Source organism: Phaethon lepturus, unplaced genomic scaffold, assembly GCF_000687285.1.
Source record: "Phaethon lepturus isolate BGI_N335 unplaced genomic scaffold, ASM68728v1 scaffold2912, whole genome shotgun sequence".
NCBI lineage: Eukaryota > Metazoa > Chordata > Aves > Phaethontiformes > Phaethontidae > Phaethon > Phaethon lepturus.
This window is the reverse complement of record NW_010525345.1, coordinates 26,426-52,567: the sequence shown is the minus strand read 5'-3', so window position 1 is coordinate 52,567 and position 26,142 is coordinate 26,426. Positions and strand designations below refer to the sequence as shown.

Genomic DNA, 26,142 nt, shown 5'->3' with positions numbered 1-26,142 from the left:
TTTGTAACAACCTGTCATTCAGCTGGTCAGTAAGCTAATTAAGTATGTTTGCTAATTGTTTCAGTAATACGGTTTATTAAGTTTGAGGTTTCTGACTCTTGTTTGTCATGGCTATAGAAAAAAAAAAAGCAACAATCCCAAGGTCTGTGCCTGTTGAATAGTTTACAGAAAGTTAAACAGTGTATCCATTCACTTCTGCTATTGTGGTATGTGAAATGCAGTCTTTTGAGCTGAATCCCAGAGTCATTAGCTATTAACTCAGGCAAAGCACCTATCGATTTCATAGTCAATCATGTGACACTCCTTTATTTATGCCTGTATTGTGGTTTTAACTAGCAGCTCGTGACAGGGATCCGTAGATGGGTCACGCAGGAGTGGGAGTCCCGGGAAGCATTGTGGTCCCTCAGCCAGAACCCTCTGCAGTTGCCCTGAGACCAATTGCCAGACTGGGCTCTCTACCCCACTTTACAGGGAGCTGAATAAATTCCTTCTACTGCGTTCGCAGAGGGATTTTGAGGATGTAATCCTTTCCCTTTCCCTGGCATTGGAAAACGCATGAAACCCTGGTGGCAATGCACAGCTCAAGTACTGTTAGCGCTCCAAGACTGTGGAGATGGGGCAGAGGCTGGAGTCTGGACAGAGGAACAAAGAGGTGATGTGGCTTGGGGTGGCCTTTGTGCACCAGCACAGGGTCAGCCAGAATTTCAGTCTACCAGTGGGAATATTCAGTACTTCCTTCAGTTATATAAAATATTGGCATAGAAGCCCAGGCACGCATGGGGAAAAATATGTGGATTTGAAACAATACTTTCAGTGTCTGTGAGTGCTTTACCCAGGAAGAACTTCATTTTATAGCAGTACCATGTGTGCCTCATACTGCTGCTACTGCTGAGCCTCTTTCAGCACAGTTGAGTTCTTTTATACCAATCCTTCATGACTTCTTTGCCTTCTGAACCAGTAAGAATTATCTCAAATCATAAGCTTGTGACAGAGGTATCATTCATGAAAATCTGTTCTCTTTTCCAGAAGCCCTCAGGAATACAGGCTAGATTAGTTTAAAATGTGTGTGGATGATGGATAGAAAAGTGTAAACCTAAGCTTAGGGAATGGCATCATCTTTGTGCATAGTGCAAGCTCTATGCTTATGTTTAGCTTCCCTGCTTATTTTGGGCTCACACTTATGTGTTGGAGTTATGTTGAATGGTGAGACAAGCTAAAAATAGTTATGGATTCCCCCAAGTGACTTTTCCAGTCACTTGTGACTCAGAAACTGGAACAGACTGTCTGAAGAGCTAATGAGTTCTTCTCAGTAGTGGGAAGTGGGTAAGACTTTTGAAGTGGATAGAAATTACCTAAAAGTTTTTGAGACCTCTAGAAACAGAGCTTCAGTTCATTGATGCTTAGGGTTTGTGAAAGGGAGGAGCATCTTAAGAAACTGTAGCGGGCTAAGAAACAGTTTGTGCAGTGCCATGAGTGTTGAAAGTATCTGAAGCACTATTAGATGTACCAGAGAAATCAGGGTTTATTAGCCATAGAAGAACTCTCTGTTTCTGCTTGGCTCAAGACTTCACAGAGCAGTCATTTTTTCTGATGCATAGCTCCAAAATTACACAGATCTTACACCACTAGGAGCCCCATGTGGCAGTTGCTTTTCCTCGCTGGCCAGTTTCTACAATGATCTGGACGTTAACCAAATTATCATTGATTCTTCAAGCTTTAATTCACCATAGAGGCAGTGGGAGCAGCAGCTTTAATCATTGCCAGTTTTTACTGACAGGACTACAAACCACAGTTGCCAGATGACTCAGACTTTGGCATGCATATTTTTGCTCATGGTTTTTATATGGAAATTTGAAAAAGTTATGACCACAGAGATCATGATTTTCAGTAGAGTGCAAATGCTGTAGCACCACACCTAAACTAGAAGTGGGCTTTAGTCCATCTTCTTCCTCCTTTTTTTCTTTCTTCTTCTTTGTTTTATACGCTTTTAATTCACTACTGTTAAATGATGCCTTTTCTGTTCTGGGGAAAAAGAAAAAAAGGGCCCGTTCACGATGGCATGTTGGCTCTCATGTTAGTGGAATCTTGTCTTGACACACACAAGCTGCTGGGATGTGTCCTTGAGGCTTGTGTCCTTGCAAAGGAACACTGGGTGTTGGGTAATGTGCCTTGCTGCCCGAATGCTCCATTTCTGAGATCATAAGGGGAGGTGCAGCACCAGCCTTGATTCCTCCCACTTCCTTTTCAGACAGAGGACAGTTGTAAAACTGAGGTACGAGGCAGGGGAGAACAGCTGAGTGCAAATTGGTTTAGCTGATTCTCAATAACAGCCGTCTTATGTGAGTGGCTTCTCTGTCCTTGAAGAAGCAGTCCCAGCTCTAGGAAAACAATTGAGCAGCTATAATTATAAAGTAAAACTGAGTAGCTGTGATTATTAAGTACAATGGTCCTTCCTAGACCATGCTCACATGGGATGCAGGTTGAGAAACCAGCATTGTGTAGAGACGTGACATGAATTATCTAAGGTTTTAGGGCAGCCACTTGGAGGAGTCATGAGTACTCTCCAGTTGAAAGATTTTTGAGCTTCGGGGAATTGCAGCAAGGTCTGTATATCATCTAGCTAGAGGCAGTTAAAAGAGATAGTTCCAGTTTTGAAAACAGCAAAGCTGCTGCAGCAGAGGGAGTTGTGCAAAATTCCCTGTTTGTGCATCTCGATGGCCTCTGTGAAGTGCCAGTAAAGAACTGCTTCAGGGAACAGAACTCACCGGACTCTGACTGATCAGGAATGGTCAATCTCGTACTAATCCTGCTGGTGCCCAAGCCAGAGGAGTGCAAGACAGCCTGAAAGACACATGTTTAGGTAGTGTAAGCCTGGGCCTGCATCTGAAAGGTGGGGCTTGCTTAGATGCTTTACTGTTTTAACACAGCCAAATACCATCCAGGCGAGGACTGTTTCTCACCCCTTGAAACATGGGAAAATTTGTCACAAGACCCTCTGCAGACGGTAGTGTGAAAACAGTCAGTCTCCTTTAACCTGTTTGGCCACTCTGTTCTTTATGCTGTTCATGTGTCACCCTAAAATGAGGCTCAAAGCACAAGTAGTGCTACCCCGTATAGGGGTGATGTGCAGAAGCACACTGTGACGTTGCTAAAAGTGCTAAAAGTTGTCCTGGTGCTAGAAGGTCCATTTCACAAGAGAGGCTGGCTTTCACTGGGACAGAGGATGCTCCCGGCTGCTCACACATCCTGTGACAGATGTCTAAGCTTCACATGCAGCAAATGCTGAGCGCTGCAGGTTGTACATTAGTTAGATGTTTAAATGGTAAACTGGTGCTGCTTTTAATTTGTTGCTGAGATATTTCAGGAGGCGCCTGGGGAGTATCTTGCCAGCCCTCCCCATTCAAAGAGCTATGCAGAGTAACTCTGTTCTTCAGAAACGTCATTGACTTGTGGGTGTCAGTACAATTATCAGCACACTGGGAAAATTTTGGGAAGGTTGGAGGAAGCTGTCAGTGCCTGTGCATTCAGCATGCATCCCCACTGCAGAATGACTGGGTGACCAGCCAAAGCGAAAGCAACCACAAGGCCACAGCCTGCACCGTAGGATGAGCCAGCTATCTTGAGCTGAAAGCTAAGCAGCAGTGAGCATGTGGGTCAGAGGTTTATATGCTGTGAGGAAGGAAAGTTAGATTAGGGAAGGTCTATTGACTCCATACTGAGGATTCACATTTCAGCACATTTGAATTGTTTGCAGCAATGCCTATTTATATCAGCATTTGCTTTGAAAGTATTACTAAGTGCAGCTGTTGTGCACTTCTTGTGCTTTGTGCACTTCCATTTTATACCTAATTGGCAGGCTTAGAGTATTTTTTTTAAATGTCTGCATCTCAGAAATACATTTAAGCTTTCTTTAACCACGTGAAATGGAAGAAAATTGCAAAAGTCAAGAACATAACTAGTACCTTGTAAGCATCTGAAAATTAGTATTCTTATTAATAAAAAGCATGAAAAGTATATTCTTGATCAGGGGGATAAAAAAGAATGTGACCTCAGAAGTTATTGCAAGATTAATTTAAATATTTGAGTGGGGAAAAAAGACACTTCTTTGGAATAACACAGACATCACTGACTTTGGCTTCAGTCATCTGTGTTACCTTTTTCATTATCTGGGCAGGAGAATCTGTCATCATAATTTGGCAATTTTTAGTAAGTGGTCATAAACAGTAAACATAAGATGGCAGAAAGTTGAGGCTTTTTAATAGGAAATAAGATTATAGAAATCATAGTCATACTTTTTGTCTTTCTGTAAGAGAATAATTAGAAAAGTATTGGAGATAATTTATACAGCTTTTGAAAAAGTGGACGAGCATGGTTTTATGAGGAAAAAGGTAGGGTATAGGTGCTAATGGCAAGTTACTACCTTGGAAATATACTCACTCATTCCTATGACATCCTATTTTCTCCTGTTTCTTTCTCCTTCTTTTCAAGTTGACAGAGGGGAAGAATGTCAACTAATTTACTCATGCCTGTGTAGAGAGCATCGGCACTATTTAAGTTCAGCTAAGAGCTTCAGTGATTCTTGAGCAAGAGGTTGACCCAAGATGACTGAAAAAGAACATTGTACTAGAAGTGAGCATCATATAGTATCACTAACCAGAGTATTCTTTACCTGACTATTCCAGTGTGGCAAAGCACTTCCTGGCCTTTCCAAGCAAGAAGACTGCTGTGGAACCGTGGGTACTTCCTGGGGTTTTAACAAATGCCAGAAATGTCCCAAGAAGCCATGTAAGTGCTATTTTGTTGTTATTCTCTGGATCAGTTTATGTTTTTGGTTTTTTTTTTCCCCTCAAGTAGTATTTTTCTTTTTTGGAAAAAAAAAAAAAAAGAGAACTTAGTAGAAAGAAAATGCTATGGTTTGATTAGGGACAGGTTGCAGAAACTGGAAATTTCCTGCATGCCAGCAGAGTTACAATATGCAGGCACTCAGTGCAGCCAGCAAAGTTAACGTCATTGGTTTTTTTTCCCCTTCCTCCTCCTTTAAGTCAGTGATGCACTGACAACTGATGTTGTGTTTTCTCAGGAAGGATAACGACATTGAATCATCTTGCCTCTTCCAGCTGGATTTATTTTTTTTAAAGTTTGCACAGAAAAGTTAAATTATAGAGGCGCCAGTTACTGCTTGGAGAGAATGCAGTGATCTCTTGGGACTGCAGATGAACTTTCAAGTTTGGAGCCAAAGTTTTCCGGCCTCTAAATTGTCAGTTACTTTTTTTTGCTCTGTTTTTGAAATATCTTCCTCAACAATTAGGCAATGACAAAGACTTTCTTCACTGTTTTGTTAAGATTTGACATCATATTATAATGAGAAAGAAATTTTAAATTATTTGCAAGATAGGTGAAGCTCATCTTTTAAACATTTTGTGAATTACATTATTGTTGCACAGGAATAATAATACTTACCTGTCATATTTTTATCCCCAAATGAAAGATGAAAAATGATACTGTAATATCTATTTTGCAGATGGAGTGGGCCTGCATATAGTGGGCCAAAAATAATGCAGGGAGTTGCAGTCATTCTTATCTAGGTCTTCTAGGCCCCTGTTATTTGTACAGATAGCAACTCCGGAAACGTGTTCAGTGTTTGATTTTTTGGGAAGCATATTTTTGTCCACAAATCTTAATGTGAATGTAAATACAATTCCAGCAGAAAACCTGCGTTTACTCCTACACCTCTGACTCCTCCTTCCACAGGAGAGTCTGATATCAATTTATGCTGACTCAATCTGATCTGCTAGTTTATGAAGCATTTAGATTTTGTGTTTATCTTCTGACGTGCTTCTGAAAGAGGGCCTCCTTGGGGTCTTTGAGGGCCATAGTTAATAAAAGACTGGTATCTAAGTTTTTATTCTTGTAGCACATAAATGCAGAGATACGCATTCTGTATTGGTGTATGAATTGTGAAATATGTCCTGATTCTATAACTTTCTCCAAAGAAGTAGCAATTTAACTACAGCTGAAAGTCTTGTTCATCAGAAGCATGTGGGCGTGTGGAATGTTGTTTAGTGGATGAAGGTGTGCCATGAGAAAAATCACAAAAGCCTGAAATGTGCTTCAACCAAAAACTAGTTGGAACTACTAATAAAAATTTTTGGTGCCTGGTTAAAAAGGAAGACCATTTGCTATTTCTTCATAGCTCAGGTAAAACACTGGTCATCTCTGCCTGCAATCCACAACAGACAACGTGTTGATCAGGCAGCTGCTTAATGCCAATATGCTTGGCATGATGTTAAGAGCAAGCAAACAGGGAAACACTGGGACAAACCATGTCTGAAAGCCTAGTCCCCAGATGCTTCCTAGGTGGATACAGAGAAGTGCCTGAACTCACCCTAAAACCTCTCCTGAAGGAAAGTCCACCACCCTTTTTTCAAAGCACTAAGTAAGAATAATTTTTTTGAAATGCTAATGAGGTGAGCACTGCCCTTTTATTATAAAAGCTTAATGGCTAGCACACTTGCTCAAGATGGTTCCTTTATCTGCCAGAAGAATTTCTAATCTACATTTTATACCTATGAGGAGATGCCCTAACCCCTAAAATGTAGAAACAATTCTTGGAACAGGATCTAGAAGCCAGTCTCTTTCCCAGTGTCCTTAATTACTTATGGTATGAGTCATGCTCACTCCAGCTTTCTGGCTCAATCTGGAATTGTTTTTTTAATGTAACCGTATGATTTCAAGAGGAGACAGAGAATGTTGCTGCTTGGAATCATCCTGTCCTTGTGATTAAAGCATTCCTGGAAAGTAAGGGTTTGTGTCTCCTAGACATAATGGGATACATTTCTCCTCTTTCTAGGTGGGAGCTCTCACTGTACGTTAGTGTTTTAAGAAGGGACGAGGAGGTGGATGCACTGTCTGTTTTCTCCAGATTAAAAAACAGTGTCATCTACCACTGCGTTATATCAAGAGTATGATTTGGTAGGTGTATGTTTCAAGAATATTCACTGAATCTGTTAGGAAGCTTTGGTAGTGGTATATGTATTTTCTTAGTCTAGATTTGATTTAGGAATGAGTTAAGCATGACGCTCTTCAATGATGTCATGACTTACAGCAATTCTGCAAGAGTGCAAATGGTGAATTTCCAGATTTCTAAGAACTTAAAGTGATAGATTCTGAGCATTGCAGGAGTTTAAGTGATCTTGCAGCATCTTAGGTTTTTATAGATGTTCAGTTTGAACTTCGGCACGCAACTTGAACTTTCAAATCTGTTTTGGATCTGGGCCTCAGTGTCCTTTGGGCATAGGTGTCAAATTAAGCCTCATGTCAGTATCAAACTGTTATGCTTCTGTAGAGCAAACAATTCCCAAAGATAAATATGGATTTATGCTAAGATTTAATGAAAGTGTGGAGTGGCTGCTTAAGGATTTATATTTCATCAAGTATATTTCTATTTTTATATTTTTAATATATACATTATATTGGATGGAAAAACTTGGGAGTCAAGTAAATTATTAATAAGTTATCAGCTAAGTGATGTCCATGGTAGTGTCTCAGCAGGGAAAGCTAGCCCCACATTAGTCCCATGTAATTTTGACTTGTTCTGATACTTTGCTAAATCGGTATTACCCTTTCTATTGTAGACTTTTTTGGAAGCAAACAGACTTCTTTTTGCATTTATGGTTTTGTGCTTCATAAACTTTAAGATTGACCTGGTTTTATAATAATATGTAATCAGGTTGCATTTAACATGATCTGCGAAACACACTTCAGCAAAATCTTTAAGCATATACTTCAGTTTCATTAGCAGGCACTTTTCTTCTCTCTTCAGTCAACTACTTAAGGATGTACATAAGTTTGCCTGTGTCTTGTTCCCATGAACCTAAACAGGGCTTTGCCACTTTGTAAAGATGTACTTGTGTATTTTGGGTAATAGCTACTACTCAGTCAGGGCTTCTGTCCCATTGCAAAGACAACAAGTGCCTTGGCCTGAGACAGCACCTATGTCTGTAAGTTTACAGGTTATTCAGTATTACTGGAAAACAAAAGAAGAAATCTTGGAACAGATTTCCATTTTTAAGGGTTTCTACAGAAGATGACTTAAGACAAAGTGCATTTCTGTGTTACATGGAGAATGTTATGATTGTTCAGGCTTCTTGCTAACAGTTAATAATTACAAACATGTTGGCTAAGTGAGTAAAGGGTAAGTAACGTAGGACTCCATCCAGCTCCCACATGGATCACTAGCCGTCACTGAACAAGCTCCTTACTCGACTGCGACCTGCTTATGTTGCTGCTCTTTGTAGAAGGAAGAAAACAGCTGCTAGTAAGCCACTGTTCCTGTTCAGTGTGGGAGTAGGAGGATGAGGTGGGAGGGAGAGGTTAAAATCTCTGACCTCACTCCACCACTGCACTTTCTAGAGCAGCTGAGTCGCTCTGGAAGGGAAAATGCGTTGCAGCACTGGAAAAGTCCTGGCATAGCTTATGGGCTGGTCTCCATTTACAACTGGAAGAGCTCTGCTCTTCCTCTGTTTTCCTCCACCAGGCTGTACTGCAGGGTACCATTCCTGCCCACAAAAAGTTAGAGAGACTCTCGGTTTTGGTGTGAATTGAATCAGGTCTGCAATGGCAAACAGGGACATAATCAAGTTAGGACACAATCAGTGCAGTTATGAATCTGACTCTGCCAACATGAGCATTAGGAGTTTCATCAACATTTTTGGGGACCAGGGATAGGCTAATTCATTGCACTTTTGAAAATCTTGCCTTAAATTTCAGCTGTTCTTAATATTAACATTGTGAAAAGATTAGTGCTGCTTGAAAATAAACGTATAGCTGCCACTTTTATGGTGAGAGGCAAAATTTTCAAATTTTAATTTGTGTTAAAATGGTTGTAGTCAATGTAAAGGTGGAAAAGTATGTGTTCAAAACTGCAAGAACATTGGAGTTTTATTTTGACCTGAACTATTTTTGTGTTTAACCATTTTATCTCTTTAAGCAATCTCTAAGGAGAGTCTTAATGTCCCGGTTAAGCAGTTATCTTAAATAATTCACAGCAACTTGAAATAAAACTATCTGACTCCAAAAGCTGCTACTTAAGATCATAACTTAAATTTTTCCAAAGAATAGGAAAAGCTTTAGAACTAATGAAAATAATTCTTTTTTTTTTTTTTTTTGTTTGGGTTTTTTTTCCCCCCACCCTTATAGTCAACCAGTTACCAGTTTTAAAATAAGCTGCAGGGATAAATACACAATTCAAGCATTGTATGTGAAGTGAAGCCAACTGAAAACATTATCTCACTCTGTTGTTCTGTCTTATTTGACAGCTTATATACAGTAAAGATGGAAAGTAATGCATTTGATTTTTTCCCCTCTGCTGAACATTTAGAACACTTCTAAAAGAAAACAAAAGATCTGACCAAATGTAAGGTATCTCTGTTGTAGCATTCAAATTATGAAAAACTCTCCTGACTCTTATTAAAGGCACTTGTGTGATCATAGTGCCAAAAGTTTAGTCCTACATGTTTAATAAAGTACGGGGCTTTGCCAAGAGGTTAGCTTTTAGTGCATAACCATACAAAGAAGTTACTGCTCTCGTTTATGATGTTATAACAGTTTAAGAATCAATAAACAGTTTTCTGTAGTCTCAAAGGCAACCTTAAGTGGAGGAAAGAAACAATAAACAGAAATAAAAATCTAGTTAATTGAACACTTTCTATTTTGGGAAAATTGAATTCAGTCTGTATTTTGCAGTGTTGTTATGCCCTTGAGAGTTTACACTGATCAGCCAGTAAGTCACACAGACTTCTAAAATTCAGCAACTTTGTTAGGTAAATCACAAATGTGCCCTTTTCTTCTTTTTGCCTTACTTTAAAAGTTAATTTGCTTCTATTTCCTATTTCTTTCAAATATCGTTTAATTCATTGTGGCGGGAGAAATGGTACCCAACAATTTTACTTAACACTGAAGGTACTTCTGGTTTCTAAAGCTGCTTTCAGTTTTAAAACCATTGAGTTTCCATCATGAATCTTCACCTTTATCTTTTCCCAACATGATATTTGTAGCTGATTTGGAGAAGTAATTATTTGAATCTTTGAGAACAAGTAGGATGAAAGATAATGTCCTGATTTCAAAGATTTCTTTTTTGGAAAAACTATAAATTTGACTGGATAACTGAAGACTTAAGTGGTATGCATGTGGAAAAAGATGGAATTAAGATTACCTGTACAACCTTTAGTTTTAATTTTTTGACCTTTTATGCTTAACCAGACATCATAAAAACTTATAATTATTTTTTTATATAATAATTTGGCTGTCAGATTCTCTAAATAAGCATATAAATCAGCAGTATTTAACTGATGTAATTTTTTTCTTCAGCTTACCATGGATACAGTCCCATGATGGAATGCCCACAAGGCTACAAGAGGATCAATGCTACATTTTGTCAAGGTACAATAGCAGCCACAATTGGTTGTGTTTATTTTGCATACCAATTTTCTGTGACAGATTCTTTGATATTTATGACTTAGATGAATGGATCCAGTCCATTAATTTGTATTTGGGAGAAAATGTTGAGGCTACTTTTAACTCTTTCCAAATATTGGCAAGTCCATAGACTGGTGGGGGGTTTTTGCTCGAAGGGAAAAATCTTTTAAACGTTTTATGTATACTCGCATTTTCTTTGATGATGTATGAAGATGACTTCATAAGGATTCATTTACTTTGTTTTTCAGTAGAAACACATTGTTCTGTCAGTTCTTTTGCTAAACAGTGAACCTACAGACTTACTCAGTTAAGTCAGATGAAACTAGCAATAAAGGATAATTTCTTATAATCATGAAAGTATAGAGTAATCAGAGAACAATTCTTTCAGATTTAAGAGGTTAGACACAACAGTACTGTGAACAGCCAGATAATGTCACTGGCAAGTGGAAATGAAAATCCATTCGTACCTGGCTGCTACGTAAATAGGTGACCCACATACTTCAAGAATATACATTGTGCAGGTGAGGATGTATGGAGCTAGACTGCATAAGTTGTGTTACTCTAAGATTATGCCCTATATCTCCTGGCTGTAAGCACAGAAGTTATCAAAACATACAGGTTGTGGGATCTGCATGATACCGTGTAGCTACACAGAAAGGCTTGGGGCATTTAGAGTCTCCCGGCCTATGGCATCTCTACCTGACAAAGCTGAACAGATGACTGCAAACATATGCTCCTTCTTTCTGTGTGTCTTGGAAACAGATACAGAACAGAGGTGCCAGATAAGGATGTACGAAAAAACTTAATTGCTGGTCCGACTTGTTTGGCACAGCTCAAGTAAACAAGAGAAAGGAGCTCTGAGAATATATGAGCAATCCTGCAGTGGTGCTCGAGAGAGAGATTGGGAAGGAAGGGAGGAATGAGTTCAAGTGAGGCTGACACTGACCTGTGGTCAGGTTTGTTAGTCATTGTTGACGCTGCAAGGGTAAAAGAGCCCCCAACAAATGGTGGTGGTGGAGAGAAGGAGAAAATGAGTAATTGGCATTAAATGATGTATGTAGGCACTACGGAGAAAGTTAATTTTGACTGAAGACTTTCAGTTAACATGTTGATGAAGGAATGTGCAGCAGCCCAGCTACATAGAGAAATGATTTTGCCAAGCAAAAAAATATGGTTTGTAGAGCACTAAACACAAATATCTCGCTGCTTCCACTGCTGAGGAGATGTGAGCGGCTGTCTGAAAGTATAGGCACTTGAGCCTAGCTGCTGCTCAGTTCTCTACCTAGTGGTTTACCACCTTGCAGGGTAGGGGCATTTGGAGGATTGTGAGAGAAAATTGAGTTGAGTCTAAAGAGTAAAAAACTAAATGGAGGAGAGCTGCAAATTGCATCTCGAGTTTGTTGCCTGCTCTGTAGTGAAAGATTGTAAAGTCCTTAATAAGTAAAAAGGATGGGGAGATGTTGATGACAACTTACTGATGAAGACTGCAAAGTCAAAAGGTGAAGGAGGTGAGCGTAGGTGGGCCACCTTTTCACAACTCAAATTAAAGAAGCAGGTGGTGCATATATTTCAGCAAGATGCTTCCAGCCATTTCAGAAGATATTGTCTCATTCCGCATGTTAGTTATGAGGATTTTCAGTCTGCAAAATGGAGGATTTCTAACTTTGAGCACAGAAAGGGTCTGGAAGATGCCACGATGCATTAGTACCATCATGCATCCCTCTGAGCATAGTCCAGGAGACACAGAAGCTTTTGATACCTCCAGCAGTTGTGCACAAACCCCACTGTATACACAAGAGTTTCCTAGACAACAGCAACCCAGCAGGCATTTAAAGGTGAGCAGGGCATTCAGTTTGTTTGAAGGGATTGTGCCTAGGTGTTGGCAAACCTTATTTCATGGAAACTAAGACCCTTAACCAGAGGCTACAGACAGTTAAAAAATGGTCTGATGGTCTGGTGCTTGTGAAGGTTACCTGAGGTAGACCAGCAAGTCGTTTCACTGAGCAGTGACAGGCTGATACAGAGGGAGAACATACGTCTCTGGGTAGGAGCGTAAGAGGGAGCAAAGTCCTGTCATGGTGGTGTGCAGAAATAGATCTGTACCTGGTAGGCTAGTCATTGTTTGTTGTACTGGGTTTTGATAGTTTTTCCCGTCACATTTTTTAACTACATAAGTCATACCACAAGAAATATGAGGCTTTAAATAGTTTGTTTTATTACTGCTATCATTATCCCAGAAGAGAGAGCTGTAGACTCTAAATATAACTTGTAGTTGATACATGGAAACTTATAACCTAGAGTTTAATCAGACAGTAGGGGTCAGATTATCCTGCTATGAAGTAGACTGTTGATGAACTGAGGATGGGGAAAATCTCTTAACTTTTTGGAGAGGACAGAGTTGGTGACTGCTACAGGTTCCCTATATTGCCTTATCAAGGCTTGGGTGGCTTCTCTGTAATTTACTCACCAACAGACACCAAAAAAGGAGGCGCAGGTAAGGAAGGAACTGGGAGAAGTAATAACCATGAAACAAAGCCAGGATGAAATTTACACCTATTGAAGTAAATAACAAGATTACCATTTTCTTCAGGGGGTCAGGATTTTGACGTCTCTTTGAACAGTCATCAGGAAAGCTAGCTTCATATGTGAAAGCTGCTGTCAGGATGTATTTCAGTCCTGAAATTGTCATTAGCATTGGCTTCTAAATGAGTCAGGCAAAAGTGTCCTGCTTGTGTTTATCTGAAGCAGGCATGTTTTTCTAGAAGAGAAGAGGACAGGGCTAATGAAGAAACAGCTGTCCATATCACAAACATGGAGCAAAGTAACAGCAATAACTGTGAAGAGAAAACTGTTTAAGCTGCTGGCGGGGAAGTATTTGTATTCTTGTAATAATCCTTAACAATTAAATTGGAAGGGATTGGCACAGCATGTCCATATGCAAGTATACATTTTAATTAGATTATCTTTGCTGAAAGGGTGTGCACGCTGTGTCCATGCTCAGGAAGGGCCAGCATTGCCAGACCAAATAGTAATGGAGATATATTTCTGAATCCCTGCCTGCAGCTAAGAGATTGCTGTTTTCATCTAGATATTGTCCAACTTTCACTGCCTTTGAAAACTCATGCCTAAAAGCCTAATTAACCTTTTGTTCTACATTATTTCTGCAGTCAAAAGCATCTTTAGTTTATGAAGCCTATGTAGTATTAGTGTGATTAATAGTCAGATCCTGATTTTTTTCCTTTCAAGTGGGTTGAACTAGTGTAACAAAACATTCTTCTCTCTAATGTCTATGTAGGACAACAGAGAACCGTCTGTGAGTATGCTAATTCAAACAGTTTACTGTAATTGCTATCAAGAAAGCTTTTGCCCCCCCTTGGTAATTATCTTTATGATGGGATGATTTATTACACGTACACCCATAGGTGCCCTAAGGCTGTCACTAAAGCCAAAATACAACTTATCAGAGTTGCAACTTCTTTGTCAGAATCCAGATGCAACGCTAATTTCTGGTTCCCTGTTTAGAATTATACTTACTGTTTCCTTCTGCTAATAGTTTTCTTGGAAAACTGAAACAGAATGAAAAAAACAGCTGGTGAAAAGGTTGGATTCATTTTTCAGGAAACTAACATATTGCCAATAGAGCACTTTAAAAATCTTATCTTGAAGAACTGGAAAAATACCTGAACACTTGTTGTTTTTCAATGAAGTAAAAAGTTGTGCATGGAAGTTCTTGAAAAGTCCCCATATGCTTAAAATTAAATGTATATGAGCTTGCAGAAACTAGTACTTGTATGTTGATGGATCAAATTCTGTAATCATGTGCTCTGGGGACTGGAAGCTTTTTTCCCTTGGCTTCATCATGATTTAAAATAAAGTTTGAAGGTATATTCTGCCCTCCTACATTTGTCCCTAAAATACAGTAATAAATTTGTTTTCTCTGCATGTTGTATATATATTTTATTACCTTTAAGTACTAAAAGAGCTTAGCTTCATAAGAAATGCTATTTAATGTTACTTAGCTACTATGTTAACAACCGTCTTTCAAAGAAGCTTTTTTTATGATGATCATACTGAGAAATAAATATATCTCCAGAAACTGGGCTGGGTTGCTATTTGGACATTGATTATGTGTTTGAAAAGTGTGGCTCTGCAAACTTGTATTCCAGTAAATTCCACGCAGAAGCACAAAACGAGTTGGATTGTTTTCTCTTGCTGCTACTCTGTTAGCTCACACAAATCAGTGGGTAGTTTCTTAGAATAAGCAACAGGGTTTTTTGATAATTTTTAAAAATACGTATTGCAATAGTTTCATTAGCAACCAAACTCTTGTTGTTCTCACTAATGCGGTTGTTATTGAAACAATCAAGTATAATGAAGGCAGTAAAATCTGGATATTATATTTTCCTTGAAACTGAGGGTAATAACAGTGGTTAATAATACAACTATAGCAGAAACAGTTGGAACAGTATTTTCAGTGGTGTTAGTAGGTACAGTTGTAATTGATTTTCATAAAGAGAATAAAAAATTATGCCTGCATATTGAGCCAATTTGCATATCATTCAGTCAGATGGCACTCCCAGTGAAGCGTAGCATGTACCTACCAGAATGAGTTGAATTTTCACAAATGAGATATTAATTATATATTCCAGTCGTAATGTGCAACATGAGATATTGTGCATATTAAAGCACTTACTGCATGAAAACATCTGTCAAGGCAGATATTACTAAATAATATTTAATGGCTGACTACTAGGTCATTTCTAATTAAGAAGTTGCCCAGTACTTTGGCAAGTTCTAATTAGTATATAATTGATCTAGAATGTTTGCTTTGCCTAAATGCAGCAAAGTGTCTTAAATGTGTGAGGTTCTTCTTGAAAGGCAAGTTGCTCGCTTTGCATAAAAAGGAGGTCAACATTTTCTGTTCATTTTTATTACTTAGTCATTTAAACAAAGTCAGTCAGTTTTTGAAAAGCATAGAAATCTGATTTCAGAGCTAATTGTAGAAGACCCCTTCAGAAATTTGCCTTTCCATGGTCCTTGGGCCTGGAATCAGCTGTGGGCTGCTGATACTGAGTTTTCTTGTGTCCTGCAGCACGAGGCACTTGGGACAGAGGGGATGAGAAGGGCTGCAGTACTTGCTAGCCTCAAGTTTATTTTCTATTTCAGTGCAGCTACCAGGGCTGTGGTGGTGGCCTGACTAGGCTTTCTGCTTATACGGTTCCCTTTCTTGGTCCAGTGTTCATAAGAACCTTCTGGATACCATGACTGTCTTGGTCAGAGGCTGTTGCATATTTAGTTTTTATGCGTTGTCATCTGTGTGACGTGTTGTCTTAAAAATGGTGAAAATATAAGTTGTTTTCTTCTGTTTATGCATGTAATGTGACTCTGAAAATCTGAAATTTTCATTGCCTTTTGAGATGGATGTATTCATGTTATTATCAAAAATCACCTTCCAAATGTGTGAAATAGAAAACACATTGTATACAAATGAGAGCTATTGTTTCAAAAGAGCGATTATTGTTTTAATCAATACTAAATCACTTCTTAGTGTTCTTCAGCCTTGTTTATGAAAATTTTAAATGTCTTTTAGTTACTTTAACGTATTATAGTAAAAAAAATTTAAAACCCTGATCCAATTTATGTTGGATCCAATTAGTTGACACTATCATTTCAAAGTTATCAGTGCTCCTGAAAAGAAAGTTGACTGCATTCTTTACATGAATGGTAGCAATGATTTCTTTTGAAAAACAAATTTAAGACTAGTTTTGATGACATTTGCATTGTTCAAAATTCTTGTAGTGACCCCTGAGTTTTTTGAACTCAGCCTGTTTTTCTCATGCAAAAATATTTTTTTTAAAATGAGTAGATAGATTTAAATAACATACTGTCAGAAGATTGCAGCATTGACCGGAACGCGTTAATAAACATGTACATTCAGTTCTAGAATTTTGTTCTTAAGTTAAATGTTTAAATGTGGCTCTGTGCTCCAAGCTGTGGATGACTTGACATGACAATGTGACGTGACAATGCTCCAGACTTTGATGACTGTAAATTCAGTGCATTAAGCATGGAGATGAAAGAATGAATTTCATTTTATGGAAAAGAATGTTTCAAATTCCAGTATGTCTGTGACCAAATATGGGCCTCACTTGCTATCTGAAAAGGGCAAAGGATGGACTTGCTCCGTCTGTCCAAACGAAACTACAAGGCTGAAGAGAGAGAAGACAGCTTTACACCACCTTAGTGTTTCCTGTGATTTTGTGTTAGGCCAGATGGGCCTGGGTGGTCTGAAGAGCTGTTATAATGGTTAACACAGCCAAAACACAGTGAGCTTCTCTTCCTAAGTACTCTTCCAGCTGGAGGCTGCCAAAGGGAAACACTATAGGGCTGATATTCCAACCGTCAGCTTTTGTAGGTTGGTCTACAGCAGAACAGCTCTGCTGATCAACTAGTCCTACTGCGCCATTTCGCTTGGCTATAGCAGGCGTCAAGCTCTTCAGGTTGTTTTGAGCTGTTAATGTGCAGAAGACCAGTAGGCTGTGAAGCATTTTCATTTTTTGCTTGCTGAGGAATCTAAATATTTCAGTAAATGGGCAAATTGAAGGAAGTTACAGTAGCTTTATGATGCACCCAGTAAATCACTCAGCATGTTTTACAGTAACCAAGCAAAGCATATTCTTTCAGCAGTGACGGGTACAAATCTTAGTATAAGTAGGCACAGGAATTCTTCCTGGGGTTGGATGTTTATACTTGGTATGGTTTATTATCCTTGGAGAAGGGATCCTCAGGCTACGTTATGGTGTCATTAATCCTGGAATAAAGCTGAAATGATTCACTTCCTGAATGTGATTGAATTAGGCATGCTATTGCTCAAGGAAACATAGGAGAACGTTGCATGTAGGCTTCCAGCAGAGAACCAAGGTGGTGTCAAACAGCAGCTAATGCAGCCCCTAAGACTGTTTTAATCTACTTTAAAAGCCATTGTAGCAATTGGAGAATGCAAGCAGAACATTGGAAGATAATGCCTTCTGCAACACATCCTACCCTCTCTCACAGATTTGTTTCATGCACCGACATACAGCAGAGAGCGATTGTACTATGTTGTGCCCTTCTGCACACAAATACCTATGCAGCAGCGAGAGGGAGAACTTCCTTTAGGTGTATAAATGCTTTGTCACTTAAATGTAAGTACCTCTGAACAGAATTTGATCCCATATCTAACTTCATTCAAAGTTTTGATTGATGTATTTTTTTCAGTCGTCAGAATTTTCTGGTGTGCAATGTGTGTAAGAGCGCTGAACAAATAAATACAAAAATTACATAGACGAGTAATAGAGCCTACCCTCTTAATATAAATTGAGGTGTTGAAAAGACACTGAGGTTTTGAATCATTAAGCAAGGAAGAATTGTTTAGAGAAAGTAACAAACGAGGGTTAAGTTGTTTTTGAAAAGTTTGGGTTTGGTTTTTTTTTTTTCTTTCTTCTGGACTATTCAGTCATGCCCTAAATCACAGTTATAATAAGAAAATAGGTTGTGTTAACTGTTGCCTGCACTTAGACTTAATGAAATTTATTTACTATTGTTATATTCACCCCATGTAATTTGAAATGTGTGTGTGTGGTCATGAGTAAAATCTGAGGTGGGTTCTTCATCTGATTCTGTTAATTATTTGCAGAACAAGATTCTGGTAAAGTGCTTTCAAAACACAGTTGTGTTTTGGCGTATTTCTAAGGTGAAACCTTGAAAATTGACTTACTCTGGACAAAAATCCAAATGAAACTTCTTCTTGAACTTGCTTAGAAATCAAGCAGAAAAAGGCATGAGTAAAATAAGCGACTTTTTTTATTTTAAATCCAAAGAAATTTTAATTTTGATATCTGAATTCTCCATTAATTTTCATCTTCTATTTGCTAATTAATGTATGTAAAGTTCTTTGAAGATGAAGTTGATTTTGGACTTAGTAAAGCTATATATAATTATCATGGCTTACAACAAGTTCAATGTTAACATGTGCTTTCTTGTTCAAATGAATACCATTTTACGTTGTTCCCATCTTCCTCCTTGGCTTCTGTTTGGTTTTGGAGGTAGATTTTTTTGAAGTCATGAAGATTACTTCGTTCATAGTCACACCCTTCACAGGAGCAGACAAGCATTCAGTTAGGAAGTGATTGTTTTAGCTTGTCTTTTTCCCCAGGAAATTCGGTGGCAGTGAGTCATTAACACATTGCGTTTTCTGTGAGCAGGTTGACCTGACACCCAGTAGACCTATAAAAATCTGTGGGAAGGTATCAAACACTAACTGTTCTTGTTAGGAGAGCCTGTTTCGAGTTCTCCATAGTGGGGAAGATTGTGGGATAGATTAGCAGCAGTTTAGTTACCACACCTGGATTGTTCAAAGCTGCCAGCACTGTGGTGGCTCTGGAAGAGAGCATGGTGGCTGACCTCACCATGTATCAAGCTGTGTGCTTCGAAGAGGGTGTAGGAGGAGCTGGGACACTGCAGCTGCCTTTGTACGGTACTGCAGCACCACTGTCAAAACCCTGGTTATGGGTCAGGCTGTCAGTCAGTGTAGAATGACAATGCTTCTTTCATGCCAGCGCAGTTACACCAGTTTATCACCGTTGAGAAGGGTCAAGTCATTCACATTATCAAGCACCAACTATTACATAATCAATGCTTTATTTACTGGTTCTTTCTAAATCATAAATAGCAGCACCTACTGTGCAAGTTTGCTATGGAGCCAAGCAAGGTGCTGTGTGGAAAAGCTCCTTGCTTAAACTTTTTTTTCTGTCACGAACACAGAGGCTTTTTACTGGTGGAACTTCATTACTCTGTTTTCCTTGAAAACTGAAAATTAATTTTTAGTTGTTTTTGGAAAGCTTTATTTACATATATATGGGTTTATAGTACTGCTACATAGCCCCTTAAAATATTTCCTCTGTGTAGATGAAGGTGTTTGATCAAATCACTCTACAAGCATGTTGTCAGTTCGTACTTCTGCACAACAAAAGATTATTCAGACAACTTTAAAGTAGTTTTTTCTCTAGTTTTCACAATGGAGCAAATGAATTCTTATTGCTATACTAATTTAAAACTGAAATATTTTTTATGTCCATATACAAGAAAGAGAGGGCTCAAAAAAAAAGGGTCTGTTAATCTTGAATCAGATTTCTTTTCCAGCTGCCTGGACAAGTTGATTCCAGTGCAATTTGCACAGCTGGGCAGACTGGCAGGTGGTAGGAAACATTTTGGGTAGGTGGCCTTTTACCACACTCTGAATAACAGTGAATAACTGAATAAAATGAAGCAGATAGTAAATCTGGAAGGTGCTTTTTTTTACCCAAAGCTGTTAAATAAATACTATTCTTACATGTATGTATGTTTCTTTTGAAAATTTGAAGGTTTTTTATCAACTTGTGGCTTGTTTCTGTTGAATCCCTAGATAGGTTTGTGTAATTCAGCATAGAACATCAGCTCAGTAATTCTATGAGCTCATTGAGAAAACATGACTTGGAAAAGAAGCATTAAAAATACACTATAATTAAGTTATGCTGAAGCATCAGAACATGCACAATAAAGTTAACTTTAAAAATTGGACAAAATTAGCAAGAGAGTATCCATATCAGGAACTCTAGAAAGAACATTCATTGGTACTTACATACATACAAGCCAGTACTTAAATGTAGCAGTGCCCACATTAAATACCAGTAACAGAGTACATGTGAATGGGGTGTTATATTTTTAAATACTAGACATAAAAGAACAGTTCATCTGGGAAGAGATTTAATACAGAGACAGTAATGACAGCATCTGTGAATGTTTCCTGCAGAATAGTTGAATCATTTGGAAAGAAAGATGACTGTGTATTGATGAATTATTGAAAGATGCCATCTACCTGCAAATTAGCCACTTCAGTAAATAATGCCATGAAACCTTCACTATTAGTAGGAAAAACTCTAAAACAGGATGCTCCCAGTATCACCAAATGCATCTGATAGATTCCTATGACAGTTTTTCTCAGCAGTGACATGAAATAAAGTTCAGATATGTACAAAAGTGCATTATTGCAATTTAGATGATATTTAAATTCAATTCAGTTTAAAATTCACAATTACAGTTGATCTGTATAAGGACTTAAATACAAGCTATGTTAAAAATAATTTTGTTGTAAAATCCAAATAGCACAGTTTTGCTACTAGGTATTCAAGATCACTGAGCTTGTTGAGGTCTGTAACCTGTAACTAGAACTTAAGTGCAAAACCAGATTTTGTACCCCCTTCTGCGGAATAGAATTGTTTTCCTTTGTTTCACTGTAAATATATACATATAGATGCATTTCAGTTCAGTAGCTAAGTTATTCAAAGTTGAAAAACTGCTTGAGAATTATAATGACAGACACCATTTTTTCCTTCTACAACATACAGATACAGTTCTATAAACTTAAAGGATATGGTTAATTTGAGTAGTACAGATAATACCAGCATTGTGAATAAAACTATTACAATTCAAGTTCGAAAGCAGCTTTCATAAATGGTTTTTTCTCTTCTTATCTATCTGTGTCTTTGCAAGATTCTACTTTTTGATTTTTACTTGCCTATATACCTTCAGTATTCAAATAAAAAAAAAATCCATATATGGATTTTTAACATTCCTTAAAATGAAGCTTGATGCAAATAATGAGTAAAATCATCATCTAATAAATGAAAAATACATCATTAATAATTTTAAACATTGACAGTATGAATGCACTTATGTTAAGCTATGTAATTACCTACCTTGCTTAAATACATGTAGAATGGTAGAGTTGTCCTCCAAGATGTATTTAATGGTTAACAAGCAAGAGACTTGGTCTTTCCTTGAAAGTAAGAACTATAAAATCAAATTAATATTATTTAAACTGAGTTGACTTTTTCACTGATTTAAAATTTAAATGTTGTCTTCACTAGACAAAGCATTTCTGCTAATTCTACATGGATATATATTCTAGAAAAAGTGACAAGAAAAAGCAGTATGTTGTGTATGTCCCCGAGAGATATCTTCCATTTTTTTTCCTAGTATTATAAGTTAATTTTGCTGTAAATAAAAAGGTATACTTAGAATTTGCGAAGGGAGAAAATTGTTTAAAAATGTCTGGCTATTACAATGTAGAAGGTGAGCAATTATTTTCACTGTATATACTAATGTCAACACCAACTAACTAATATTAAATGATATTATATACATGATATAACTTATATTGAATGAGTAACTAATATTAAATTATAAAAAGCAAAAGTCAGATGAAAATAAAAGAGCTCAGTCCTTATTAAAAGAATGTATCTTGATTTTAAATTTTTTATATTATCTCTCAATTTCTCCTATGTTTTTCCTCTTCCTCCGAAATCTGTACGTGCTTTTTGCACATATGTGTGTAATATGTGTATTTGTGTAATTTGTGTATTTGTGTAATTGTGTTGACGATTTTAATTTTGAAATGAACCTGGATATAAAGATTTTTCCTGTATTCAGAGTAAAGCCTACTGTCTCTTCCTCTAACTTGTTTCCAACAACAGAATTAGTGCTTCATCAAAGCAAAGACTATTTCATAGTTTTCTCTTTTGTTATGTTACTTGTCATGCCTGATGTTTCAAAGTGGAGGGTTAGCAGTATGTTCTTTCCTCCTGACAACTTTACAACAATATTGTTTCAATATTGTCTTTAGTTTGCTAGCTGTTAAGATTTAAGTACGTTCCTTGCAATAGTCACAAAAGACAATGGTATTGAAACAATTATGATTTTCCTTTTGGAATCAGTTGGCATTCTGTAGATGCCTTCAATCATATTTTGAGATTTCAGGGCAAAAGAAATAACCTGAGTAAGCGACTGAAGAAACTGTCTAAAAAATTTTTGAGTGCATCAGAACAAGTCCAGCTTACAAAATATTCTGTATTAGTGCAATCCTTAAATAAGATACTCCTGTGCTTATATGGGACATCTTCCTGCTCGAAGGTTGGATGGGTCAAAAGGTAGACTGCTGTAGGAGAATATTTCAGCAGTTTTTTGTGCTCTTTTCTTATACTGCTCTCCTTTTTTAAATAGTCCGCTCTCTGAGGTCAGAAAGTCATGTAGTCTGGGAATTTCACTGAAAAATTCCTTTGAGGCAGAGCTGATCCTTTGTAATTCATGTGGTTTCCATCACATTTCATGCAAAGTTATAGGTTATAAATGATGACTCTTTGTCACGTGTGGCTAAGTGCATAGAGGTGAAGTTGATCCAGGTGGTGTCAAGATACTGGATTAGGTATAGCACTGGAAGAGCTGAGGAGTAAGCTCAACACTGCGTGTTTGGAAAAAATTGCAGCTGACATGGCAACTGCTAGAGTCTGCAGTTAAGTGGTGTGCTCCTGTGTAGTGGGACAGGTAGCCAAACTTGTGGAGAAAAATGAAGAAGGTAGGAATGTGAAAGATTGTTTGTGTAGGTTTCCAAAAGCAAACTCCAGCACATCTGTTCTATTTTACATATGCAACTTCTTACCCTCATTGATTGTGTTGGATCAGGCAGCAACATACAATGAGGTCAAATAAAATGGTGAAGGTTTTATAAAAACTAAGAGGAAGGGTAGTAAATATTATGTATTTTAGATAAAATGATTGCTAATAACCTGGTTTCCAAGGAGCTAGCTGGAATATCTGACTTCCACTTGAAGCTTGTTTACCCAGCAAAGTAGGCATTTTTTCCTAGCTTAGGGATAGGGAGGGAAAGTCTTGGGGAGATATAATGCATATAAACATTTTAAAGTAGGTCTGTTTCAATGCGTTGTCTCTATTTTTCTGAAAGAGGAGACGTAACAATTTATGACAGAGACAATTACAGGTTAGGGTTTTGGTTTGTTTTGGGTTTTTTATTTAATTATTTTAAGGTTTTGATTATCAGAGCAAGCTACATTGTTACTGTCTCCTGAAATAAAATCCTAGTTTGGCTGGCTTAGTTACAGATGGTATCCAGATGACTGTCAGACAGGTCCTATTCTAAGAGTAAGTGAATTATAGATACAACCCCAAATGTGGTAACAGGCCTGAGGCCCAATGCTTGGGGCACGGGAGAACAATTCAGTGAGAGGGATACCGATGCAGGTAGCCTCATAACAGCAAGCTATATCAAAGCAGTTGTTAGTTATTACAAGGTTGTGTTCCCATGGATGCAATCCTTTTTGTCCCACATCACGTGTTCTGTGCTTCCTGAAGCATATTCTTGCTATTAAGATGGTAAGCTCTCTAGCCTAGAGATGGTATTTTTGCGCTGTGCTTCTTCCAGCACAATGAACCTTCAGGCACTACCGAATACAAATACTAATAAAAACTGTATTAAATGTGTCAAGCAGTGTTCCACCCTGTATAAAATATATTACATTGCTTAAAACTTGTCTCTCTGAATGTTCTTGTGAGTTGTGTTTGACTGTGCAAGCAATCATCTAGTCAGGAAAACAGGGGTTGATAAGGCAGTCAAAGTGTATTTATTTTTTAATTCAGAGTATGATGTATGAATGTAATTGCTTTTCTGTTATGTTCTCAGCAGCGTTTTAAAAGGTTATGAATTACATGTTGTCAGTACAGAAAGAAATGTTGATTGGAGTGTTAACTTGTAACAGTTCTCCTGCTCATATTTAAAAAAAAAATAACATCCGAAGAAAGAAGAATATTAAAACATGTTTCAGTATCTGATTATTTTTCAATTTTCCCACAGATATCAATGAGTGTCAGTTGCAGGGAGTATGCCCTAATGGTGAGTGCTTGAATACCATGGGCAGCTACAGATGTACCTGCAAAATGGGATTTGTGCCAGACCCCACCCTCTCAAGATGCATACGTAAGTAACGGTGCTAATCAATGTACCAAAGTAGATGCTTAGTTGCACTTTAGATGAGGATATATTTGGCTGGCCCCAATTCTTCTAAGCTGTTCCTGGGTTTTTTTTGCTGTCCTTGCCTCCTCTTCTCAGCTTATTTACTTTATTTAATCAGTCTTAGTGCTCATGCCTTTTGCTGTCTCTTTGTCCTGGAAGCCTTGGTCTCCACTAGGGGCTGTCCAGGATTCTTGCCAACTTTTCCTGGTTTTCTTGTCACAAAACCTTCCAAGGCCACATCCAGCCTCCTCATACACTCAGTCTTTCTCACCAGCCTGGCGTTCTCCTTCCCACAATTTTTTTCCCCCTCTCTGCTAGTTCCCCAGCCAAAATCATCTGTGTCCTGCTCTCCCCTCTTCCACCTCTGCAGCTTTGGCTTGGGTAGTTTCCATTACTAAATACTCAGCCCAGGATGATCGTTGGCACATTTTCCTTCTGATTAAGAAGGATTAAAATTAAGAAATAATTAGGAGAAAGAAAAAGTTCTGAACAGCATGAATGCAAATATTTTCCTCTGTTAATCACCTTTTACTTGGTTTGAGATCAACTACCTCTGCAAGAAGAAAAGGTGACTTAGAGAACAATTACATTTCTCACTTCAATTTTTTTGTGAAGAATATTTACAAGTGAAAAATACCTCATTTCCTAAGCTCCTTATCTGAGCTATCTTTAGATTTATAAAATAAAGTATAGCCTAGAGCCGTAGGTGACTTCTGTCATTTTTTCAGCATAATTATCTTATCCTTAGTTAATGACACTCAATTACTGAGAAAGTTTTTCAGCATTTTGAAGAATTTCTTATTACTTTTCAGTTCAACACCAGAAAAAAAGGAGTTGGTTTTCATTTTTGCTTTTACATGTCATGTTGAAAATCAGATAGTTTTTGTATTTTTTTTAGTTAAGTGAACATATTACCCAGAACTGGTAAGTGTATGTGAATGTGGATGCATAAATTTGAAAGCTAGATGGATCTTATCTTTCTGTTATTTCATACTAGTCATAGCTTACGGACTTTGGCTCTTCCACATTAGAACTAAGCGTAACAAAATGTAAATGTATAACGGTCTCTTTTATTAAAAAATTGTCATGTATGATACTTAATCCTTTTGCAATCTTACTTATATAGCCTACTTATAGCTGAATGTTCCAGTGGGTATGTAGCTTGACACAGCTGTATATTGCCAGTGATTGACTTTAGTCTTCAGCAGTTGGACTTGTGTGCAAGTGAGTGTGCTGATTCTGACTCTTTATTGTGGCAGCATGGCAACTGCTGGTTTGGATTTTTTTTTTTTCCTTAAAATATGCTTTATCTTTGGTCTAGGATGAGTTGGAATTCAGGAGTGTTTCATGCAAAATAAGAATTGTCTTGTATGTTGTGATTATGGTTTGAGATAGGTGTCTGAAATAACACTTTGCAGATGGTAGTATTAATCCATTTAACTGGTGTTGGAAATCTAGTGGTGTTTCTTTGTTTTGCTTTTCGTGTTAACAGTACCATCCTCTCTTCCACTTTCATTGCAGCTGATAATCCTATAGTTGCTGAAGAGAAAGGACCCTGCTACCGCTTTGTTAGTGCAGGAAAGCAATGCATGCATCCTCTTTCTGTTCAGCTCAGCAAGCAGCTTTGCTGTTGCAGTGTTGGCAAAGCCTGGGGCCCGCACTGTGAGAAGTGTCCTCTTCCAGGAACAGGTAAGAACTGCTTATTAAAAATACAAGCTCTTGCCTCCAGCATGTTTGTTATGCATGCTTTAACAAAAAAATCCAAGAACTGATTTTAAACAAGA

The 26,142-nt window shown here is 37.8% G+C and overlaps 1 protein-coding gene across 1 annotated transcript in view; it reads left to right on the top strand.

Annotated features, from left to right (window-relative positions):
* The window catches only part of LTBP1 (latent transforming growth factor beta binding protein 1), a gene marked incomplete at its 3' end in the record, with an annotated part of 83,003 nt that overhangs the window by 34,388 nt on the left and 22,473 nt on the right, over positions 1-26,142 (top strand). The window contains exons 4-7 of the mRNA XM_010282705.1: positions 4,683-4,785; positions 10,369-10,440; positions 24,200-24,322; positions 25,880-26,047. Of these exons, the coding sequence (XP_010281007.1) occupies positions 4,683-4,785; positions 10,369-10,440; positions 24,200-24,322; positions 25,880-26,047 (466 nt within the window). The remainder of the gene's footprint in view (positions 1-4,682; positions 4,786-10,368; positions 10,441-24,199; positions 24,323-25,879; positions 26,048-26,142) is intronic.